Source organism: Gallinula chloropus (assembly GCF_964237585.1).
Source record: "Gallinula chloropus genome assembly, chromosome: 13".
Taxonomy (NCBI): Eukaryota; Metazoa; Chordata; class Aves; order Gruiformes; family Rallidae; genus Gallinula; species Gallinula chloropus.
This window is the reverse complement of record NC_140098.1, coordinates 11,643,624-11,660,657: the sequence shown is the minus strand read 5'-3', so window position 1 is coordinate 11,660,657 and position 17,034 is coordinate 11,643,624. Positions and strand designations below refer to the sequence as shown.

Genomic DNA, 17,034 nt, shown 5'->3' with positions numbered 1-17,034 from the left:
GAGTTCTGAGGTAGTAACAGGGTTTCTTGATATTTGTCTTGAGTAAGAAAAGACTAATTACAGATCTTATTAAAAAACCCTTTTAATATAATTATGAGAATGGATGCTGTTGAATTGCTTTCTTTGTACTGAATATCATACACCTGGAAGATTTGAGCCCATTTGTTTCTGCAGTTGGGCTGGGGGCAAGCCATATATTCAGCTCCCTGGCTAGTTGTGTGTGAAGTCACAGCCGTTTGTGTGCAGGGGTAAATCTCAGAACTAGACGAGTTATCCTGAGGTGCCATTTTGCTCTCACTCCTGTTTTGAAAGGCAATGCCAGGAGGAGCTGCATTCCCAGTAACAGCATGTGACTCTGACAGGCTCGGTATGCAGAAACCTTGCTGGGAGCTTTTGAGATGCCTCCAGTTCAGCCTGACTGCTATTTGTCTGACAGAGCCTCAGAGCTGTTGGGTTTGTTGTTGTTTTGGGAAGTCTGTTCCGGTTGTATGTTTTTGTCCTTACTGCAGTTCCCTACGTTGAAATATTTTAGCATTTATGAGCGTTTTACAAACCAGCCTGGAACAGACTGTTTCCTCTTGCAGATGAAAATCTCTGCATTTGTAGTGATCCCACTGAGCCCAATGCTTGCTTGTTTGCTGGCTTCATCTCATCCAAAAGGAGAAGAAGGTTCATTCACCTAGTCTTAGCTGCTAAAAACATGCATGCTTGGGTTCATAAATAGAAAGAATTTGTTGAAAATTGGCCCAAAGGACCTATTTCCTCCTGATTTAAAGAACAGCACAGTTACAGTCAATTGCTTAAATTTATGGGTAACTGCTGCTTTGTAAAATAATGACAAAATAGCAGGAAGAAAATGTATTTTTAACAAATACAGAGTGTTAGTGAGATACAAACTGTTAAGCACGATTCACAGTTCAGGCTGCTGTGTCTATTAAGTATTTAAACTGTGGCATTTCATTACAGCCTTGGCTGCCATTTCTGTATCGTGCCAGAGTGGTTACTAAACCACTGCCCTTTGCTCCACTGGGTTGGAACTGCCCTGCCAGAGTGTGTAGAGCCTGTCCTGCTCATAGCCGAGAGAAACTGCCTTCACCTCAAGGAGCAAGAGCCTATGAGCATTATCTGTGCTGCAGCAAGCCCCTGTGCAGCATGCATGCAACTCTGCCCTGACCTCAAAAAGTCCTAAGTGAACCTGACTTCAATGTAATAAAACTCTAGAAGTAGTAGTTAGGGGGGGAGTTGATAGAGTTTTGTGTCAGGTTTTTTGAGATGAACACTTACGCTTTTGGCCTTTGTTTCTTCCTCTGTAAAGAAGGCAGGTAAAAACCTTGATTCAGTTCTGAATGCCATAAGAGAAATAAATTGAGGGCAGGAAAGGCAAGGACAGTGACTTTGGTGACTTGGGCTGTCTCACAGTGCCCAAGAAAGGGAAAGAGAGCAGGCCTGGGAAGGGTAATCCAGTTCAGCCAAGGAATCACCAGAAAAGTCCATAGGGGTTTGGGTAGGTTCAAAGCCAAACAGGGAAGCGAGGCAGTGGAACTGGTCAGCATGGGATGTGGCAGCTACAGGCAGAGCTGCAGTGTTGCTTGGGCAAGGACTTTCATTACAAACAGGAAAGAAGAGGCACAAAGTCATTGAGGAAATGTACAATTTCTTGATTTTTGGAAATTTATAGGGAAAAAGGAAAGCAACCCTAACTGTTGAAAATGCAGTAAAGTTGCTTTGAAGTGTCGTCTTCATTATTATGACTAGGTGATAATCCTGGAGGCTGAGCAGGATGTTTATGGGCTCCAAGGGTGAGCTTTTAAAAGTGGCAGCCAGCAAGTGGAATTACACCCAAAGACCTTTTCAAGGTACATTTTGTGAATTTTGGCATTTCACAGGTCAAATGTGAAAGGTTAATGAGAAGGGTCAGTATACTCCTCCAGCTCAGCTGATATATGTAGGTGATAACCTGGCAAGTGTTACAGTCCATGAACAGAAACAGATGTGTTAACAATTGACTTGTGATAAGCTTAAGGCTGCCAGTCTGAAACTCAGCCTGAAGAACTGTGAGTTGGTTTAAGGACAGAAAATTTATTTCTGTTTTTCTGCCAGTAATGTAGTCATTGGAGGATGGATTTACACAGGGAAGAACAAAACAAGAAGCTGAGCAGAACTCCTTAAACCCACCAGATGTGCAGAGCTTTGTAGGATTATGGTGTTATTATTACAGAAGGTAAGCTAAGATTTGGTAATGTTGAAAAATATATATGTAAGTGGTAGACAGAAAGGGACCTATTTCAGTCATCAGTGGAAATGTGGTTTAGCAAGTTCAGAGCTGAAAAAGTCCATTGCAAATGTTCCTCTAGTATATCTATGTTTCAAAACCCTTCATATTAAATACAGATGCTAAAACATGCAGTTTGAGGCAGTATTGACACAGGAACATGGAAATCTTGAGGGAATGTTTATTGAGGATGCTTAAAACAGTAAGAATTTAAATTCTCTAGGGACGCCCAGAAGAAACTCCTGGCAGTCATTTAAGCTACAGGATATTTTCAGCAGTAGTATAGGAAGATGTTTTTGGCCAGGACAGGCCATATATCCCTGCAGTGGCTCAACAGATCCTGCAATCACGAGAGGGTTGCCAGATGTCTTTAAGATCTGGACCATTAACATGGTGCAATTACATTTACTTTAGTTTTGTGCCTTATTTTGTTGACTCTGGTGCAGGACCAATTGGGAAGGTGAGTAATAATTTCTGAAGAGAATGAAGATCCTCAGGAAGAGATAGCTTCTCTTTTGGCATAGGTGAAAGTAGCACTGGGTCACGCAGGTGAGAATTGTCTGTGGTAATAAAAGCTTCCCAAAGTGGGAGTTGCTCCTCTCAGAGGTGTGGTGAGGTGTAGCCTGCTGGCAAGGAGGAGGAGTGGATAATGCACAGGCATGTAAACTGTTTGGAGAAGGCAATGGGCTTCATGGAAGCATGGGACTGTATCATCTCTTTAATGTAAATCGCTGCAGTTACATCTAAGAACTAACAGAAAAAGCAGCACAGGTTTCTAAATAAATCCAGTATGCAGTTATATTCTGGGGTAAGACTGTCTTTCCTTTGACATGCTACCAAGTTTCTAATTTCAAATGATACAAGGAAGCCTGGCCATGAGAAGTGTTGACAGTGTAATTTGATTTTATTTGTATCGTTGGCACTTCGTGTGTAGGACATTCTTTTCTCTTTTATTATTTTTTTTTAATGAGAAACACTCCATCAGATTGTGAAAAGAACATTTTTCTGTTGCTCAATGCATAAGCAAAAAAACCTAACCAAACAGACCCCCAATATTATAAAAACCAGAAAATATCCAAGTTAAACAATAATACTTGACTTTTATGTATAGCGCACTGACTTCAAAAATCAGAGTCATTCCGTCCATAGAAACATGTTATATAGTAGTAACAAAGTGCATGAAGCAAATTGCTAAATTTAACTAAGGTATTAAAATAAAAAGTACTTTAAAACAATACTTTAACACAGTTTCTTGCCATGATTCCATCATGCATCAACACAAATCAAATCCTGAGGCAACCTGTGCCTTTGACAGTCTTTCTGTATTATGTAAATAAATGGGAGTAATTATCAAACTCACAGAAGGGTGAAAAACATCAAGACAAACCATCTATTTATAACAGAGTTGTATTTTAAAAAACTAAAAATCAAAGTGCACTGCTGGTACATCTCATTTGAGCCTATTTGGGCCTGATCCCATGTCCAAGGGTTCCAATGCTTTGTTTAAGCACCAGGGGAATAAAGAATGAGGGATGTTCTGTTACTAGAATTACTATGACTAGCATGAAAACTGAAAAGTCGTACCAGAATATATACGTAAAAATCTTTTGTATACTGAGGAGGCAAATACTTTTAAATTATCTGATGTGTACAGTACTGGTACTTAATGTTTTGGTGCCAGTACCAGACTGGTCCAGTAATTAGCATCGAGATCTATTTCTAATTACAGATAAGGCATATAACGAAAAGGTAAATATTTGGTTATTAATATCTCATACAATTTAGCAACCCAACCAGTCAGAATTTATCTTGCCAATTTTAACAATCTTCAAACTCTTGTCTTCCATTTGTAGATAGTACTGATCTTTGAAAAAGTAGGTGTATCCTGTGAAGGTAAATAACAAAGCATACTGAGATTATTGAGCACATAACTCTTAATCAAAGCTTTTTCACCTCTTTGATTTCATAAAGCTTAATGAACTAGAAAACTTATTTCCCAAAATATTTGTACACAATAGAAAAGATTTATGTTAAAAATACATGAAAACTCTCATCCTGGAGAAGAGAGATCTTGTTATAGGGAACCTAAAATCAGTTCACCATTTTGTGAGCCAGAATTTTCTGGGAAGAAATATTTGCTGGCAAAATAGATGTTGAAAATGTAATTGAATTGAGACTCGTGATATCAGTGGTGTTTCCAGATATTTATGCATGTCTGTGCAAAATATGAGGCCACCTAATACCATGGGCCAGGCTCTCAGCTGCAGTTCATAGGAGGTTAGAAAGAAAATGGTAGGGGAGCAATATGACCCATTTGTGTCTATGATCAAGGAGACCATCACAGTCATGTTCTGGCTGTGCTAGAGCAGTATGATGTTGATACAATGCAAGTTGGCAAGAGTTGCTTTAGTGTCTGTCTCAAACTAACTAGAGAGTTCTCCACAATGCTAACTTCCTTCATGTCCAAATTGGAAAACACACATGAACCCAGATCTGAGCCTCAGGGGCTTTATCTTGACATAAAGGTGACTGCATCACAGATTTCTTTCCTCCATGTCCTGTCTGTTGTGTGTAGCAGGTTTCTTGACCTGTACAACACAGCAACGGAAAATGCCAAGATGCTTCAAGAAACTTAAACAGGGCAGTATATAACTTTTTTTTTTCATAAAAAAAAGCAAGGAAGAAAAGGGGGAAGGTGCTAATAAAATCTGTTTCTTGCCTAAAGTGTTCAGCATCAAGGAAGTAAGTGATAAAGAGTAGTAGCAGTCTGGAATTCAATAAGTTTCATTAAAAGGGCCATCAGAATAGCTATATTATTTGCTTCAATAAAATTTTCAGGAGAAGTTTTATTCCCTAAATGTTCCATTTCAAAATGTTTAAACTGTGATTAGTGGAGTATGAAGTATCCAATAAGTTTCACAGCTGACAAGTAAGAGAGCATGTTAGTGATTTAGACCAGAATTACAACTTACCACTGTCACCAAGACCCAGGACAGCATCAAGGTTATCTGGAACTCCATTCCAAGAGTCAGCAATGAATTTGGGGGATGCAAGCTCCATTTTCTTCTTTTCTTCATTGTACCTGAAGAAAATCACATTCCTGCATTACGAATCTATATTTAATGTTAAAATTTAAGGTAGTTTTTCAGGAAGTCTTCAGCAAGTGTAACTATATAAAACAATCAAACAGAATGATAGTAACTGAGATTGTAACATTGTTTCTATTTCATTATAATTATTCCTGGCCTCCTCCAAAACCTTGTGAAATTTTGCATCTTTCCTTTTGGAAATGCAAGTCTTGCTGAATTGAAAACACACTTTCTAAGCAAAACCCTTTTCAGAAGGTTTTAAATTTTCAAACAATTCTAGGAAAGGTAACTTTTTTCAGGCAGCAGCCAACTTGTGAAGATAGATTTTAATGTGAAATGACTATCATTTAAATCTTTGAAATATGCTGGTAGTCCATGTAATTGAGGATTGCTATTAAATTACTAATTACTTTCCCTAACATTTCATTAAAAATCCAATTACCTTGTCTTGACTTTCTCTGATGATCAACAGATAAATGCCAAGATAAATATATATGGGGAAAAAACCCCATTGTTTTTCACAGTCTCTAAAGAGGAGAAACCCAGCTGATGTAAATCCACCTAACCCTATGGAAGTTGGATCTAGTTTGCAGTGTCCTTCAGAAGTGAGTGGATCTGTCTCTATCCACGTTTGCAGATGATCTGTTGTCTCACTCTGTGTGCTTTCCATTGGGGTATGCAAAGATAGGCTTGTGCAAAGCCACTTTTGCCCTCCTACAGCCAGATAATCCAGGATCTCCCTTTCTCAATATAGGGAGTGAATTTCCAGGGATGCAAGGTCCCTGAGAGTGAAGGTGGAAGGAGCAAGACTATGGCCTGATTTCCCCAGCTTTCTGATTCATAGCTGGAGTCAGTGCTGAGCAGGAGTGGAGGTGACTACTACTTGAGGGAAGGAAGCATTTCTGGTTTCATTCTGTTGATCCATAGCAGTGTGTATCTCGGGTTACAATTTCCTCATTGCTAGATGGAACTACTTGGATTGTATCTAAAGTTATACCAGTACAAATAAGTAGTAGGTTGGTAAAAATAAATTGAAATTAATAATTTAAATTCCTTACTGTTTTTTCCTTGGATATTTAAAGAAAATCTAGTATCCCACTGGGTAGCTTGAAAACCTCAGCTGTGGAATCAGAGCCAGCTCCTCTTCGTCTCCCTCACAAAACTTCACTTTGCTTAACAATCTTGTTACAATAACATTAAAATAGCTTGTGGCTGGAAGGAAGGAGAGAAGGCTTCCAAAAGATCCATTTAAAGTAAGTGTGATAATGGCACAGGAAGGACTATGGTATGTAGCCATTCCGATCCCATGAGGCAGAGTCCTTGTATAAAATAAACCAGCCACATACTTAAGGCTTATAACATCTGTGTTGAACAGAGAGGCATTTTTTCCTGAAATATTTGTCAACCACTTGCTTTCTTCTTTACACAGATAGAAATCACTTCAGTTCATTTTGATTCCTTAACAATAAATTACGCATTTTGCAGTGACTGCAGTTGATAAGGTACTTTGATAGAAATACTGTCTGTGATTAGAGTGATGAATTACTTGGAGGCCAGTGAATCAAAAGAATCGTTGGTATGGAGAAGACAAGCAGCTTTGTGAACTCATAGTAGGTTTGGGTAGGAACCTGAAGTATTGCAGATGGCTGTATTAGAACTGCTTGTAAATGTTTAAGATGGTCTCTACAACATGACATTAAGAATTAATAGCATTCTTTAGCTTTTAAGTTCTCCCTCCCCCCCAATAATGGAGAAGACTACTATCCTTAAAGTAGTTGAAAGTAAGTTATGATCAAGTGGCAGTTGTGAAAAGGTATTTTATTTACTTACAGGAATCCACAGCCATTAGGATATAAAAAAGAGACTCATCCGTTTGATCATTACTTGAAATTAATGTTCTTATGAAATGGACTCAATTATACTGACACCACCTTGGATATTTTATATAGAGCATCTCTCAGAGGGAGCCTTAGAGCTTGGAGAATCTTTCAGATTTCTGGTGGATGTTTCTGATGTCTGTCTTTCCTCTGAATTGTCAGTTAATGAATGGTTCAACTTTCAGCCTGTTAATGTTTGCATTCCTGACCTCAAGTCCTGTTCCTGGAAGAGACCTCAGGTGGTGAAAGCAGGAGATAGTGTCTGTGTTATTCTCATGCTGTTCTGATAGGCCAATGGAGGTAACTCACAAAGCTCCTCAGAGCACCAAAGTGTGTCTGCTTTTTAAGATGAATTTTTGTGCCAGATCTTCCTGCCGGTTATGATAATGCAATTCTATTAAATGCAATTAGTAGACTCTTCACCAGGTGTGCTGTCAGATATCTATTTCTATCACAGTAGTAGCCTTGAGACATTTTAAGGACATTCCTTCCTAATCTGTGTGTCAAAGGCCTTTCCTGGACAGAGTGTGGTAGCAGGTCACCTGAGTCTGACTGTTTTTGTTGCATCATATATCACTTCTCATAGTGTTTTTTGAATAGATCCTTAGTGCAATTACAGAGTTACGTGCATTTGAGGGATACCACATTTCTTTGTAACATGTGCTTTGTAACAAAAAACTGACTATATGCTGGAAACGTGAAAAGGATCATTGAGACTGTCACAGTTGAAGCTAAGATTTTCCTTCAAGTACCACTTCTAGGGGTTTGCTCAGTTCTCTTCAGTGCCAGCTCTATTAGTAAAGCAACTGTGTGAGCGACTGGTAAATCAGCTGCTGGAAGGACTGATAGCCATCCCCAGCATGCTTTGCTAGCCCACTGCTGTTTCTTTCCCATCCAGCCCCTCCAGCCCTGGAAGCTTACTGAAAGAATTTCAAAGGCAATCTGGTCATTCTTTGGCTTCAGGCGATTGGAGATTGACCTGTTTTCAAGGAAATTTCTTTCAGTTTTCTCCCAGCAGTTGTGAGCTGACAGTAGGGACAGCTTGCCTCTCTTCAGTTGCTGGTACATAGGGGTTGAGGAGTGGGTTGTTAAGGACGAGCAGCCTGACAGAGACTCTCAGATAGAGTCTTCCTTGCAAGCTGTTTTCTCACATACATGCTTTTCTAGTCATACTCCCTGGTTCAGCATCCTCACTCACCACTGCTGTCAGTGTGAATTGTACATCCTCAAAGGAGGAAACCCCTGCATTTGGCTCCTGCGGCCCAAACCTCACTGTGCATTCAGCCCTAGACACACAGCATGGCTAACAGCACACCACCACCACTGCAATGCATCTTACTTCCAGTATCTGTCTCCAGCAAAAATGTATGTCCTCTTGTTTCTGCCCCAGTTAAAAGCGGCATCAACGCGCTGCACATCAGGGGGTAGTCCCAGGTTGGTGAGTTTCTTTGGATAGCCCCTATCCAAGTTACTGGCTGTATAAACCCAGTACTCGTTTCCTAAGCAGGGGAGAAAACAAAGCAAACAAACAGTTTGTTTATCAGTTACAGAGGAGTAGTTCTTCTTTTATGCTTTGTCATGCAACTTCTTATGACATGAACTGGCCACCTGTGAAGCACTGGATTACAGTGCAGGTGTTCTGTGACTGCAGTTTCTGCTTTTGCCTCTTAAGTGCTGCTTGCCTCTCAGCAAAAGACATCGCCTCAGCATTGTCCTCTTTCCTTCCTTCTGAGCTGTCTCATTTCTGAGGCAGACAGTGTCTTGGTACAGTTGGGGTTATATTAAAACAAATAGTTAATATTGGCAATTTTTTGTATGTTGAAGATGGCCTGAAACCAGCATGGGCCTCTGAAGGTCAAATGCAGAAGCTTATCTTCATTCTTTGTTTTGTTTTATTGGGTGATTTTACTGAGTGAGTAAGCAGATGTTTTTGCCAAGAGTTCCTGTTACTGTTGTCTTTTTTCATAGGAGATCTTCCAGTGTCTCTCCAGATATGTACTAGCAGATGAACTAGTATTCTTTATGTGGAGCTACAGTTTAATTAATAAATACCCTCAGTTGATTAATTGAAAGCCACAGGAAGATTCCCTTATGAAAAGGACATTTCTTTGATTCTGGGTTAGTGGGAAAGAAGTAAGCAAAGTATTAACAGGAGAAAAGTGTGAAGTGTGGATTGAGTTACTGTTTCACCATTCAGGAGCAAAGGGTGGGTCTTGGTAATACTTGGTAAGTATTTAAGGTAGTTGGGATACAGGTAACTTTCAAACCACTCTTTCTTTGCTTGAGAGTTCTTATTTATTTATTTTAGAAGCCGTTTAGTTACGTTTTCCTGGAAATTACAGAGAGGGAGAGAGGTTTAGATGTAAAAGGATTAGGTATAGTACGTGCAATATTTAAAGTGTTTTGGCTTCCCTGAAGTTTTCTTTTCCCCTCCATGTAAACTAAAGCAAGTAGCCTTTGAGACATGCAGAATAGATTATCATTGCTTTTTTCCCTCCTGTACAGAAAATGTACAGCAGCATTGGCCATATGGTTTTTACATGATTGGAGATGTTTAGTCATGTTTTTAGTGGATACTGGAGCCCAGTTTTCCCTGGCTCAGTTTTCCCTGTTGAAAACAGCCTCTCAACTCTGCTAATCTGGCCTGTGTGGCTGAACCGTGTGTGACTTGTGACAGACAGGGCTGTACTTCCTGCTGCCCTCGTCCTCTGCCTCCTGAGCTGCCGGGCAGGTGCTCAGAAGCTGAAGTAGAAGTCAGACTTCGGCACAAGAAGAGGAGACAAGGAAAGGCATGGGGGTGAGGGGGAGACTAATTTCAAGACAGTATCTTAAAGTCAGAGGAAACAGGAGAGAGAAAGATCAGTGACTGGTATGACAGAGCTTCTACTGTTGCCTTTTAAGTCTTGCTTATTGTTAAATGTGTCTTTCCTGGTGCTTATGGCTCCTCATTGTTGTAAATGAGGCTGAATGCTGTTCAGTTTGTTAGATCCAGCCCTTGTCCTAATACCTCAGCAGGGCATGTCTGAGTGCTCTCACCCATCCCTGCTGGCTCTGCTGGCTCTTGGGCAGGCCCTTCCCTGGCCAAGTTACAACTCAGAGCTCGAATGAACCAGTTATGCAAATGGCTACTTATATTTTAAAACTTAAAACCAATACCTGAAAAAAATACAGCCTTCTCATCCTGAGGGGCCTCGTAGACAGCATCAATTTTCTCTGGCAGATCAGGCCAGAATGTAGCAACAAGAAGAGGACCTGTGGGTTTTCCTCGGGGGTTTATAGTCCTCCACATGAATCTGAGCAGAACAGAAGATTGGATGAGATTTACAACGAACTAATTCACCAGCACATCTGTTTCTCATAATTTCTGGCAAAGGCCACATAAGTGTGTATACACACACACACACACACACACACACGACTGAAAACCCGAATCATTGATTTAGAAGCATGTTGCTGAACACAGTTGCACAATAAGCTGTGTTCTGGATGGCAGATGAAATTGCTTGTGCTGATAGTTTTGGTGCTCCTGTTGCTTTTTTGCATCAGGGCAAATTGTGTTCCTGCCCTTTTAGTATCCAAATAAACTCGTTTTCAAGGCATTTAAACTATTAGAGCTCTCCTGCTGTTGTGCATGGAACAGATGGATGAACGTTTGACAGAAGTGGAGATTTGTATTCTGTGAATTGCTCTTGCAATTACTATTGTAGTGACTAAAAGTTCAAATTTAATAACAATATATCAACCTGCTTGGAAGTGAGCTTGGCTGTAAAAGAAACTGCTAGCACTAAAAATGTTCATTAGAGAAATGCAGAGTGTAATTTATCGGCTATTTTATGTATAAGTAGGATCATAATTTGATTTAAGCTTTAAAAAGCTGTAATTATCTTTAAATGGCAGAGCTTTGTGCTGAGGGCTTTTGGTATTAGAAATGGCACTGCTACTTCCTCCTCCACAGAAGGAAGAACTCTTTCCCCAACAGAACAAAAGTTTTGATATGGTCATAAAATGAAAATTCAGCAGGCTGTTGGAATCACTCTTGCACCAAGCTATAACTATTAAATTCTCTGGCCAAACAGCTTTAACCATCACTATGTTGCTGAATCTCAGGTTACTACTGGCATCTTTTTACAGAGTACAAACATTCATTGCCTGTTCCTACCTAGAATAATTTTGGAGACCGCCAGGATCTGAAACTGAATTTTGCTTTGCCTAAAACTTGGAGGAGCAGTCCTAAATTAATTTATTAAATTGCTGTCTTTTTATTAGCAGAGGTTTGACTGTGAACAGAGCTAGCAAGGACAAATAAAACACTTTGAAATGCATTTGCAAGTATGATTAGTTGCTGCACACCAAATTATGATAAGCTGTAGTGTTTGATATGAGGAAGAGTGCAACTGGCAAGTGCATTTTTTTTGTCTCTTAATTAAAAATACATATTAATTTAACCTGACATGCTACGAGTGTTCAAGGTAGTAATATGTTCATTTACTCTCAGTTTGTGTACATATATGTATTTTTAACCTGCAAAAATACCTCTGAGCATAAGTCCTCATAATTTTCATTTACAATAAGAGGCTTAGCTTACAATAATGAGGTGCTTAGCAATTTACTCTTGCTCTTGGCCCATGAAGTGCTGTAAAAGGTAAGAACACTTGTTTCATGCATCTCTCTTCAGACAGAAAAGCATATCCAATATGATAGGAACTAGAAATGCGTATCACAGATCTTTCTAACACTACATTAATAAAAGTAGGGCCTTTAAAAATCCAAATTGCAGAATTCCCAATCAAATTTGGGCCTGATTTATGGCTGAGTCAGCACTAATAATTACTATCTGTGTGAATTCCAAACTTGCCAGAGCAAACAGACTCGAACACCAGGCCTTACACATTTCAAGAGGCATGGTAAAATGGTCAGCTTTTCTCATGGAAAGGGAAACTTTGTCAAAGCTGAATTTTCTCTTGTTTTTGAATCAGGTAGAAAGTGGTTTTATTTCTACTCATCTGATTGAGGAAATAATGAAATTAGTTATTTGGCTTTCTCACTTCATTTGGTATGTGTTAAAATGTTTTAACTCAGGTTAAATGTTAACAGTATGTTTATAGACAGCTCTAACACTTTGTTACAGTAGCTATTTTACATTATATTTTAACGTAATCAAGATTTGGCATTTTAAGTGTTATTATTATTAGTGTAAAGAGACCAAATTATCAGGTCTTTTTTTAATGTCTCAGTGAACTTTAGAAGTTTCAATTTTTGTTCACTTTCAGAACAAAAGCATCTATGTAAACGCCATACGCAGGGACTCTGGTTACTCGAAGGATTCTGTGCCCAGTGGAAAGGCTCAAGTGTTTTCTATGGTCAACAGCATCTCCAGTAATTCTCTTTTATTTCCTTGCCTTGAGCAGAGAGGGAAAAATACTTTTTCAAATCGGTTCTCACCTCCTTTTTGCTATTTTCTCTTTTCCCTGCTGCGATACGACAGTTGGATGCTACGGTCATTTTCATGAATCATAAAAGTCACACAACACATGACAGACATTTGTTTTTTTTGAATTCCAAAAGTGAGTCATAATGCTGCCTGCCTGATATTTGGAAAGCTGCAAGACTGACAGGCAGAGCCATTCTAGAGCAAAACAATTCAACAATTGTCAGCGCTTGCAGCATGTCCGATAAAGCATGAGTCACTTCCAACAGATTGTTTTGGTATTTGCATAGTTCTCTGGCCAACTGAATGTGAAATACTTCTACTTTGTTGGGATTATAGAGAACACTGAATTGCTTTGCTGATTTAGGAATAGACTTTAAATTGTTCCTTTTTAGATCAAGCCTTGTGTGATTACCAGTTTACAAAAGCAGCAGTAAGGTGGAGGTCTGGCTGAAAACCAGTGCCCAGCAGTGAGTGGAAGAGGATCAGTGTGCTGTGAATGCCATGGAGCTTGAAAGGTTTTATGCTGCTGTGTGAAGATGTTTTTCCTTTTGAAGGCACTGAGATGAGGTGAATACTTCAGCTCTCTGATGACTATACTAGCAAAGCTGGGCTCTGGTTTTTGCACACTTGTTAGGCCAGGGTGGCGGGGCCAGCTTTGCACAGCCAGGACCCGGTGCTGGCTCTCTGTGTGGCTGGACCAGTGGGACTGTGAGGCCGTTTTGTGGCCAGTTTCTTGCCACTGGGGTTCACTGCGTTGTAAGGAATCTTAGCCTGCTGCTAGCAGGACCAAGAGGAATAGTACAAAAGATATCACAGGTGTCCCCACAGACATGCTGAATGAACTCTTTTTGCCCCTAGCAGCTGTAGCAGAAATGGGGAGCACTGTGTTCTTGTAGCCAGAAATGTAACTCCCATTTCTGCATTGCTGAAACACAAAAGCTGTGCTAAACATTAAGTCAAATTTCAAACCCAAAGCACCATTATTCAGAGCATCATGTAGATGGGAACTAGAAGGAAGTGCACAGAAAGAATTACTGCATACCATAGCCTGGAAAAATATCCAATTGACTGTAATTTTTTGTTAGGAAAAGCTGGTAAGTAGAGTTAAACTCTGCAGCATAATAATAAATTCTTCATATATCCTCGATGAAACGTGAAATCTGGGGGAGTTGGCCGGACTTAACACCACCAGGAGACACAAATACCTATTGAATTGCTGCTTTATGAGAGGGACCTCATTTGTTAGTTTCTGCTTTCTCCTAGATTTCAGCTGACCTCTGGCATGGAGCAATGAGCAGGCGAGTTGTGATACTTTTGCCAGCTTCAGATGCTTATATATGTTTCTGTATGATAGGAGACAATGTTTGATTTAGGCACTCACAGTGAATATGAGTGTGTCCAGATCTTCAGTGGCTTTGGGAGAGTGTTCAGGATAACAGAATAAATGACTTGAAATTGGGCATTGATTTATGGTAGGGGAAAAAGGAGCTTTACATTCTCCCACCATGGTGCTGCAAAGTCCTGTACTCCTTGGGAGATGCTCTTCATTGCTGAGCAGCTGGGTAATACAGGCCCTGGCGAAGGCTGTGAGAGCTGCAGCTGTGCAGCCATCTCCTTTCACCAGGAATGTCTCTGCTATTGCATCAAAAATGCCTTTTGTGTCTTCAGCCTTGGAAGCCTTGCACACGTGGAGTCTATCCCAGTCACCAGTGTCCTTCATGTGTTATCACAGCAGCCGTGAGTCACATAATACTGTTATTTATTATTAGTTTTGGACTCAACCTGGATAAAACCACTTGGGGACAAGACTTCGCTCATAGATTTCCATGGTTGTAACTTGATGAACATGGGAAAGGAATAGATCTTTTTTGGACCAGTCTGTCTATTGTAATGAAAGTTATGCTAAAACTGAAGATTTGCTAGAACAGTGTCTCCATGGTGGAAGAAGCACTTGAGATTATTGCCAATGGCTTTGGATAAACTACTGTTTTTGGGGAGTGGCTTTAGAAATGTAAGACTGGAAATTTTCTGGCAATTAGATTTGAACCTTCCCCTCAGAATGTAGGCTATGTGAAATGAAGTCAGGAAGGATAGTGCCTGCAGAACTCTATTTGACTGAAAGGGATGGGATTTCCATTGCTGAATCCTAGTAGGTTTTGCTACAAAAGGCATCCAGAAATACTTTATAAGGAATGAATCCTTCTTTGGCAGGCAATAGACTGGATAAGGCATCTTCTCCATTGCTAATTTTCTGGTTACCATTACAGATCAACAAGTGTCCAAAGATTTGGGGGTGCATTTCTGGTTTGCATAAGCATGTGGAAGTTTAGATGTGACTCCCAGCAACGTCACTCTTTTGAGCAACCCTTTTGTGACTCCACAGAAGCCAGCAGGGCTGACACCAGGGTTAGTGTTTGCTCTGCGATCTGTAAAATTGGGCAGAAAATACCACAAGGACAGACTTTTTGATGAGGTTTCTGGCATTTCCTTGTCCTGATTTTAGCTAGAACTTCCACCAGCCCAGGTCATTGTCCTAGCATCTTGGCATGTGCAATCTCAATGTAGGGCAGAAAGCAGAAATTATAAACCACCACAAATCTGAATAATGACTGAAGTTGAAAATTCCAGACTCTCAATGAAGTTTGAGATTAGAAAAGGTGAATATCTGGTGTGATCATCTCTAATTACAGTCCCTTGGACATGAAGGTGGTTGGGAATAGCCAGCTTGGATTCTCAGATGGGAAATCATGCCTGGCCAACCTGATACCATCTGTGATGAAATGAATGGCTTGGTAAATGAGATGAGAGCAGGTCAGAAAGGTTTTTGACCTTGTTTCCAATAAGATTCTCATAGAAACGCTGTCCCCAAGCCAACAGTGTACCCTGGTGGCAAAGGCCATATTATTTAACCATAAAACCAGAATTTACCATCTTCTTCCCTTATGAGTTCATTAGGACACTTTACTGTCTCTGAAAACACAAAAGAAAGGGCAGAGATTGTGCCTAATAATGAATGTCTAGACTTTGATGAATCGGATCTGAGAGATGCTTCCATTTCAGGCCCCATCAGTAAGCAATTTCTCTTACCTGTCTTTGAAGAAAAATGTTTCTCCTCTAATTTGTGCGACTCCATCAAATACAATGTCATGCTTGCAGAGCTCTGGAGTGACAGGTCCAAGGGTGGGACGTGGGCCTGGGCCTGGGCCTGGCCCTGGTCCGGGTTCGACATCAGGTGATACTTCTGTAACAGTGAACAGAGATCTTCCGTTACACTGAAACAGGGTGCCACATGAGTTACAGAGAGAAGATGAACTACAGTAACTTCTAGAAGGGGAATTGTTTGGAGACAGGGCTTGAAGGAGAAAAAACTTATAATAAAATCTCTGCGGAAGGGTGATTGGGTACAGCTGAGAGGGCCTCAGCTCCCAGTCCTGCCTCAGTCTGCTGTGTGTCATTCACAACACGATGCTTGTGTGAGTGTCTGTCTGTGTCGAGCTGCCTATTTAGCTTGAAAGATATTCCAAAGTGAATATACTGGTTCTAATGTTAACATCACAATTTTTATTTTACTGGCTTGTGAAGAGAGATGCATTTCCAGGTCCTATTCAGAATTATCTGCAACTCTGCTGAGAGATGGCAAAGTAGATTTCTTTTCCTTCTAGAAGTGCCAATATTCTGCAAGTCAGATGCATTTTGAGCCATTTGTATCATCTTTCTGCCCTTACCAATAATCACAGTGTGCTGTTCAGAACATGCACTTTGCCATATGGCTTGGTTGGTTTTGTTTTACTGTTTGACCGCTGCTGTGAGGCATTTGCCTTTTTTCTTAGACACCAGGTCAATTTACTCTATGAAACAAAGTGGAGTGTAGCTGATTTGAGATAATAATGGAAAAAAACAAAGGGTTTTTTGTTTTATATAGAATGCAGTTTGTAAAAGGCTGTATTAGTTATAAAGAAGCAAGAAAGATAGTTTTGCCTTGCGTCTTGAAGTGTGCCTCGAGAGAACTGGGTTAAACTCTGCATTCTATCAAAGATATGCTGTGTGAGCTTAGAAAATTCAGTTAACCTTGCCCATGTCTCAATTCCCAGTCTTAATTAAAGCAACTAAGAACAAGGAAAAAAATGATGATTCAAATCAGATTTTTGATAAAAAGGCGTCTCATGTAGTAATCATTTTTGGTATATTCTTCTTATAATTTCCAAGGTGTTGAATACTGTAGGATATAGTCACTTACAATTAGGAAGATTTCTCAGTAGAAAAGTAAAAGCGCAGAAAGAGAAATGCTATAGATTTCTGTGACTGCTTAATTGCCTGTAGTATACTCATGCCTCTACAAGGTAGAAAATATGTACATAGAAGGAA

The 17,034-nt window shown here is 40.0% G+C and overlaps 1 protein-coding gene across 1 annotated transcript in view; it reads right to left on the bottom strand.

The window, feature by feature from the left end:
* Positions 1-3,107: 3,107 nt before the first annotated feature.
* The window catches only part of MMP2 (matrix metallopeptidase 2), a 34,584-nt gene continuing 20,657 nt past the window's right edge, over positions 3,108-17,034 (bottom strand). Inside the window, exons 9-13 of the mRNA XM_084269928.1 lie at positions 15,757-15,910; positions 10,395-10,531; positions 8,578-8,737; positions 5,245-5,354; positions 3,108-4,157 (exon numbers count right to left, since the gene is read on the bottom strand). Coding sequence (XP_084126054.1) covers positions 4,054-4,157; positions 5,245-5,354; positions 8,578-8,737; positions 10,395-10,531; positions 15,757-15,910 — 665 coding nt within the window. The 3' untranslated portion in view covers positions 3,108-4,053. The remainder of the gene's footprint in view (positions 4,158-5,244; positions 5,355-8,577; positions 8,738-10,394; positions 10,532-15,756; positions 15,911-17,034) is intronic.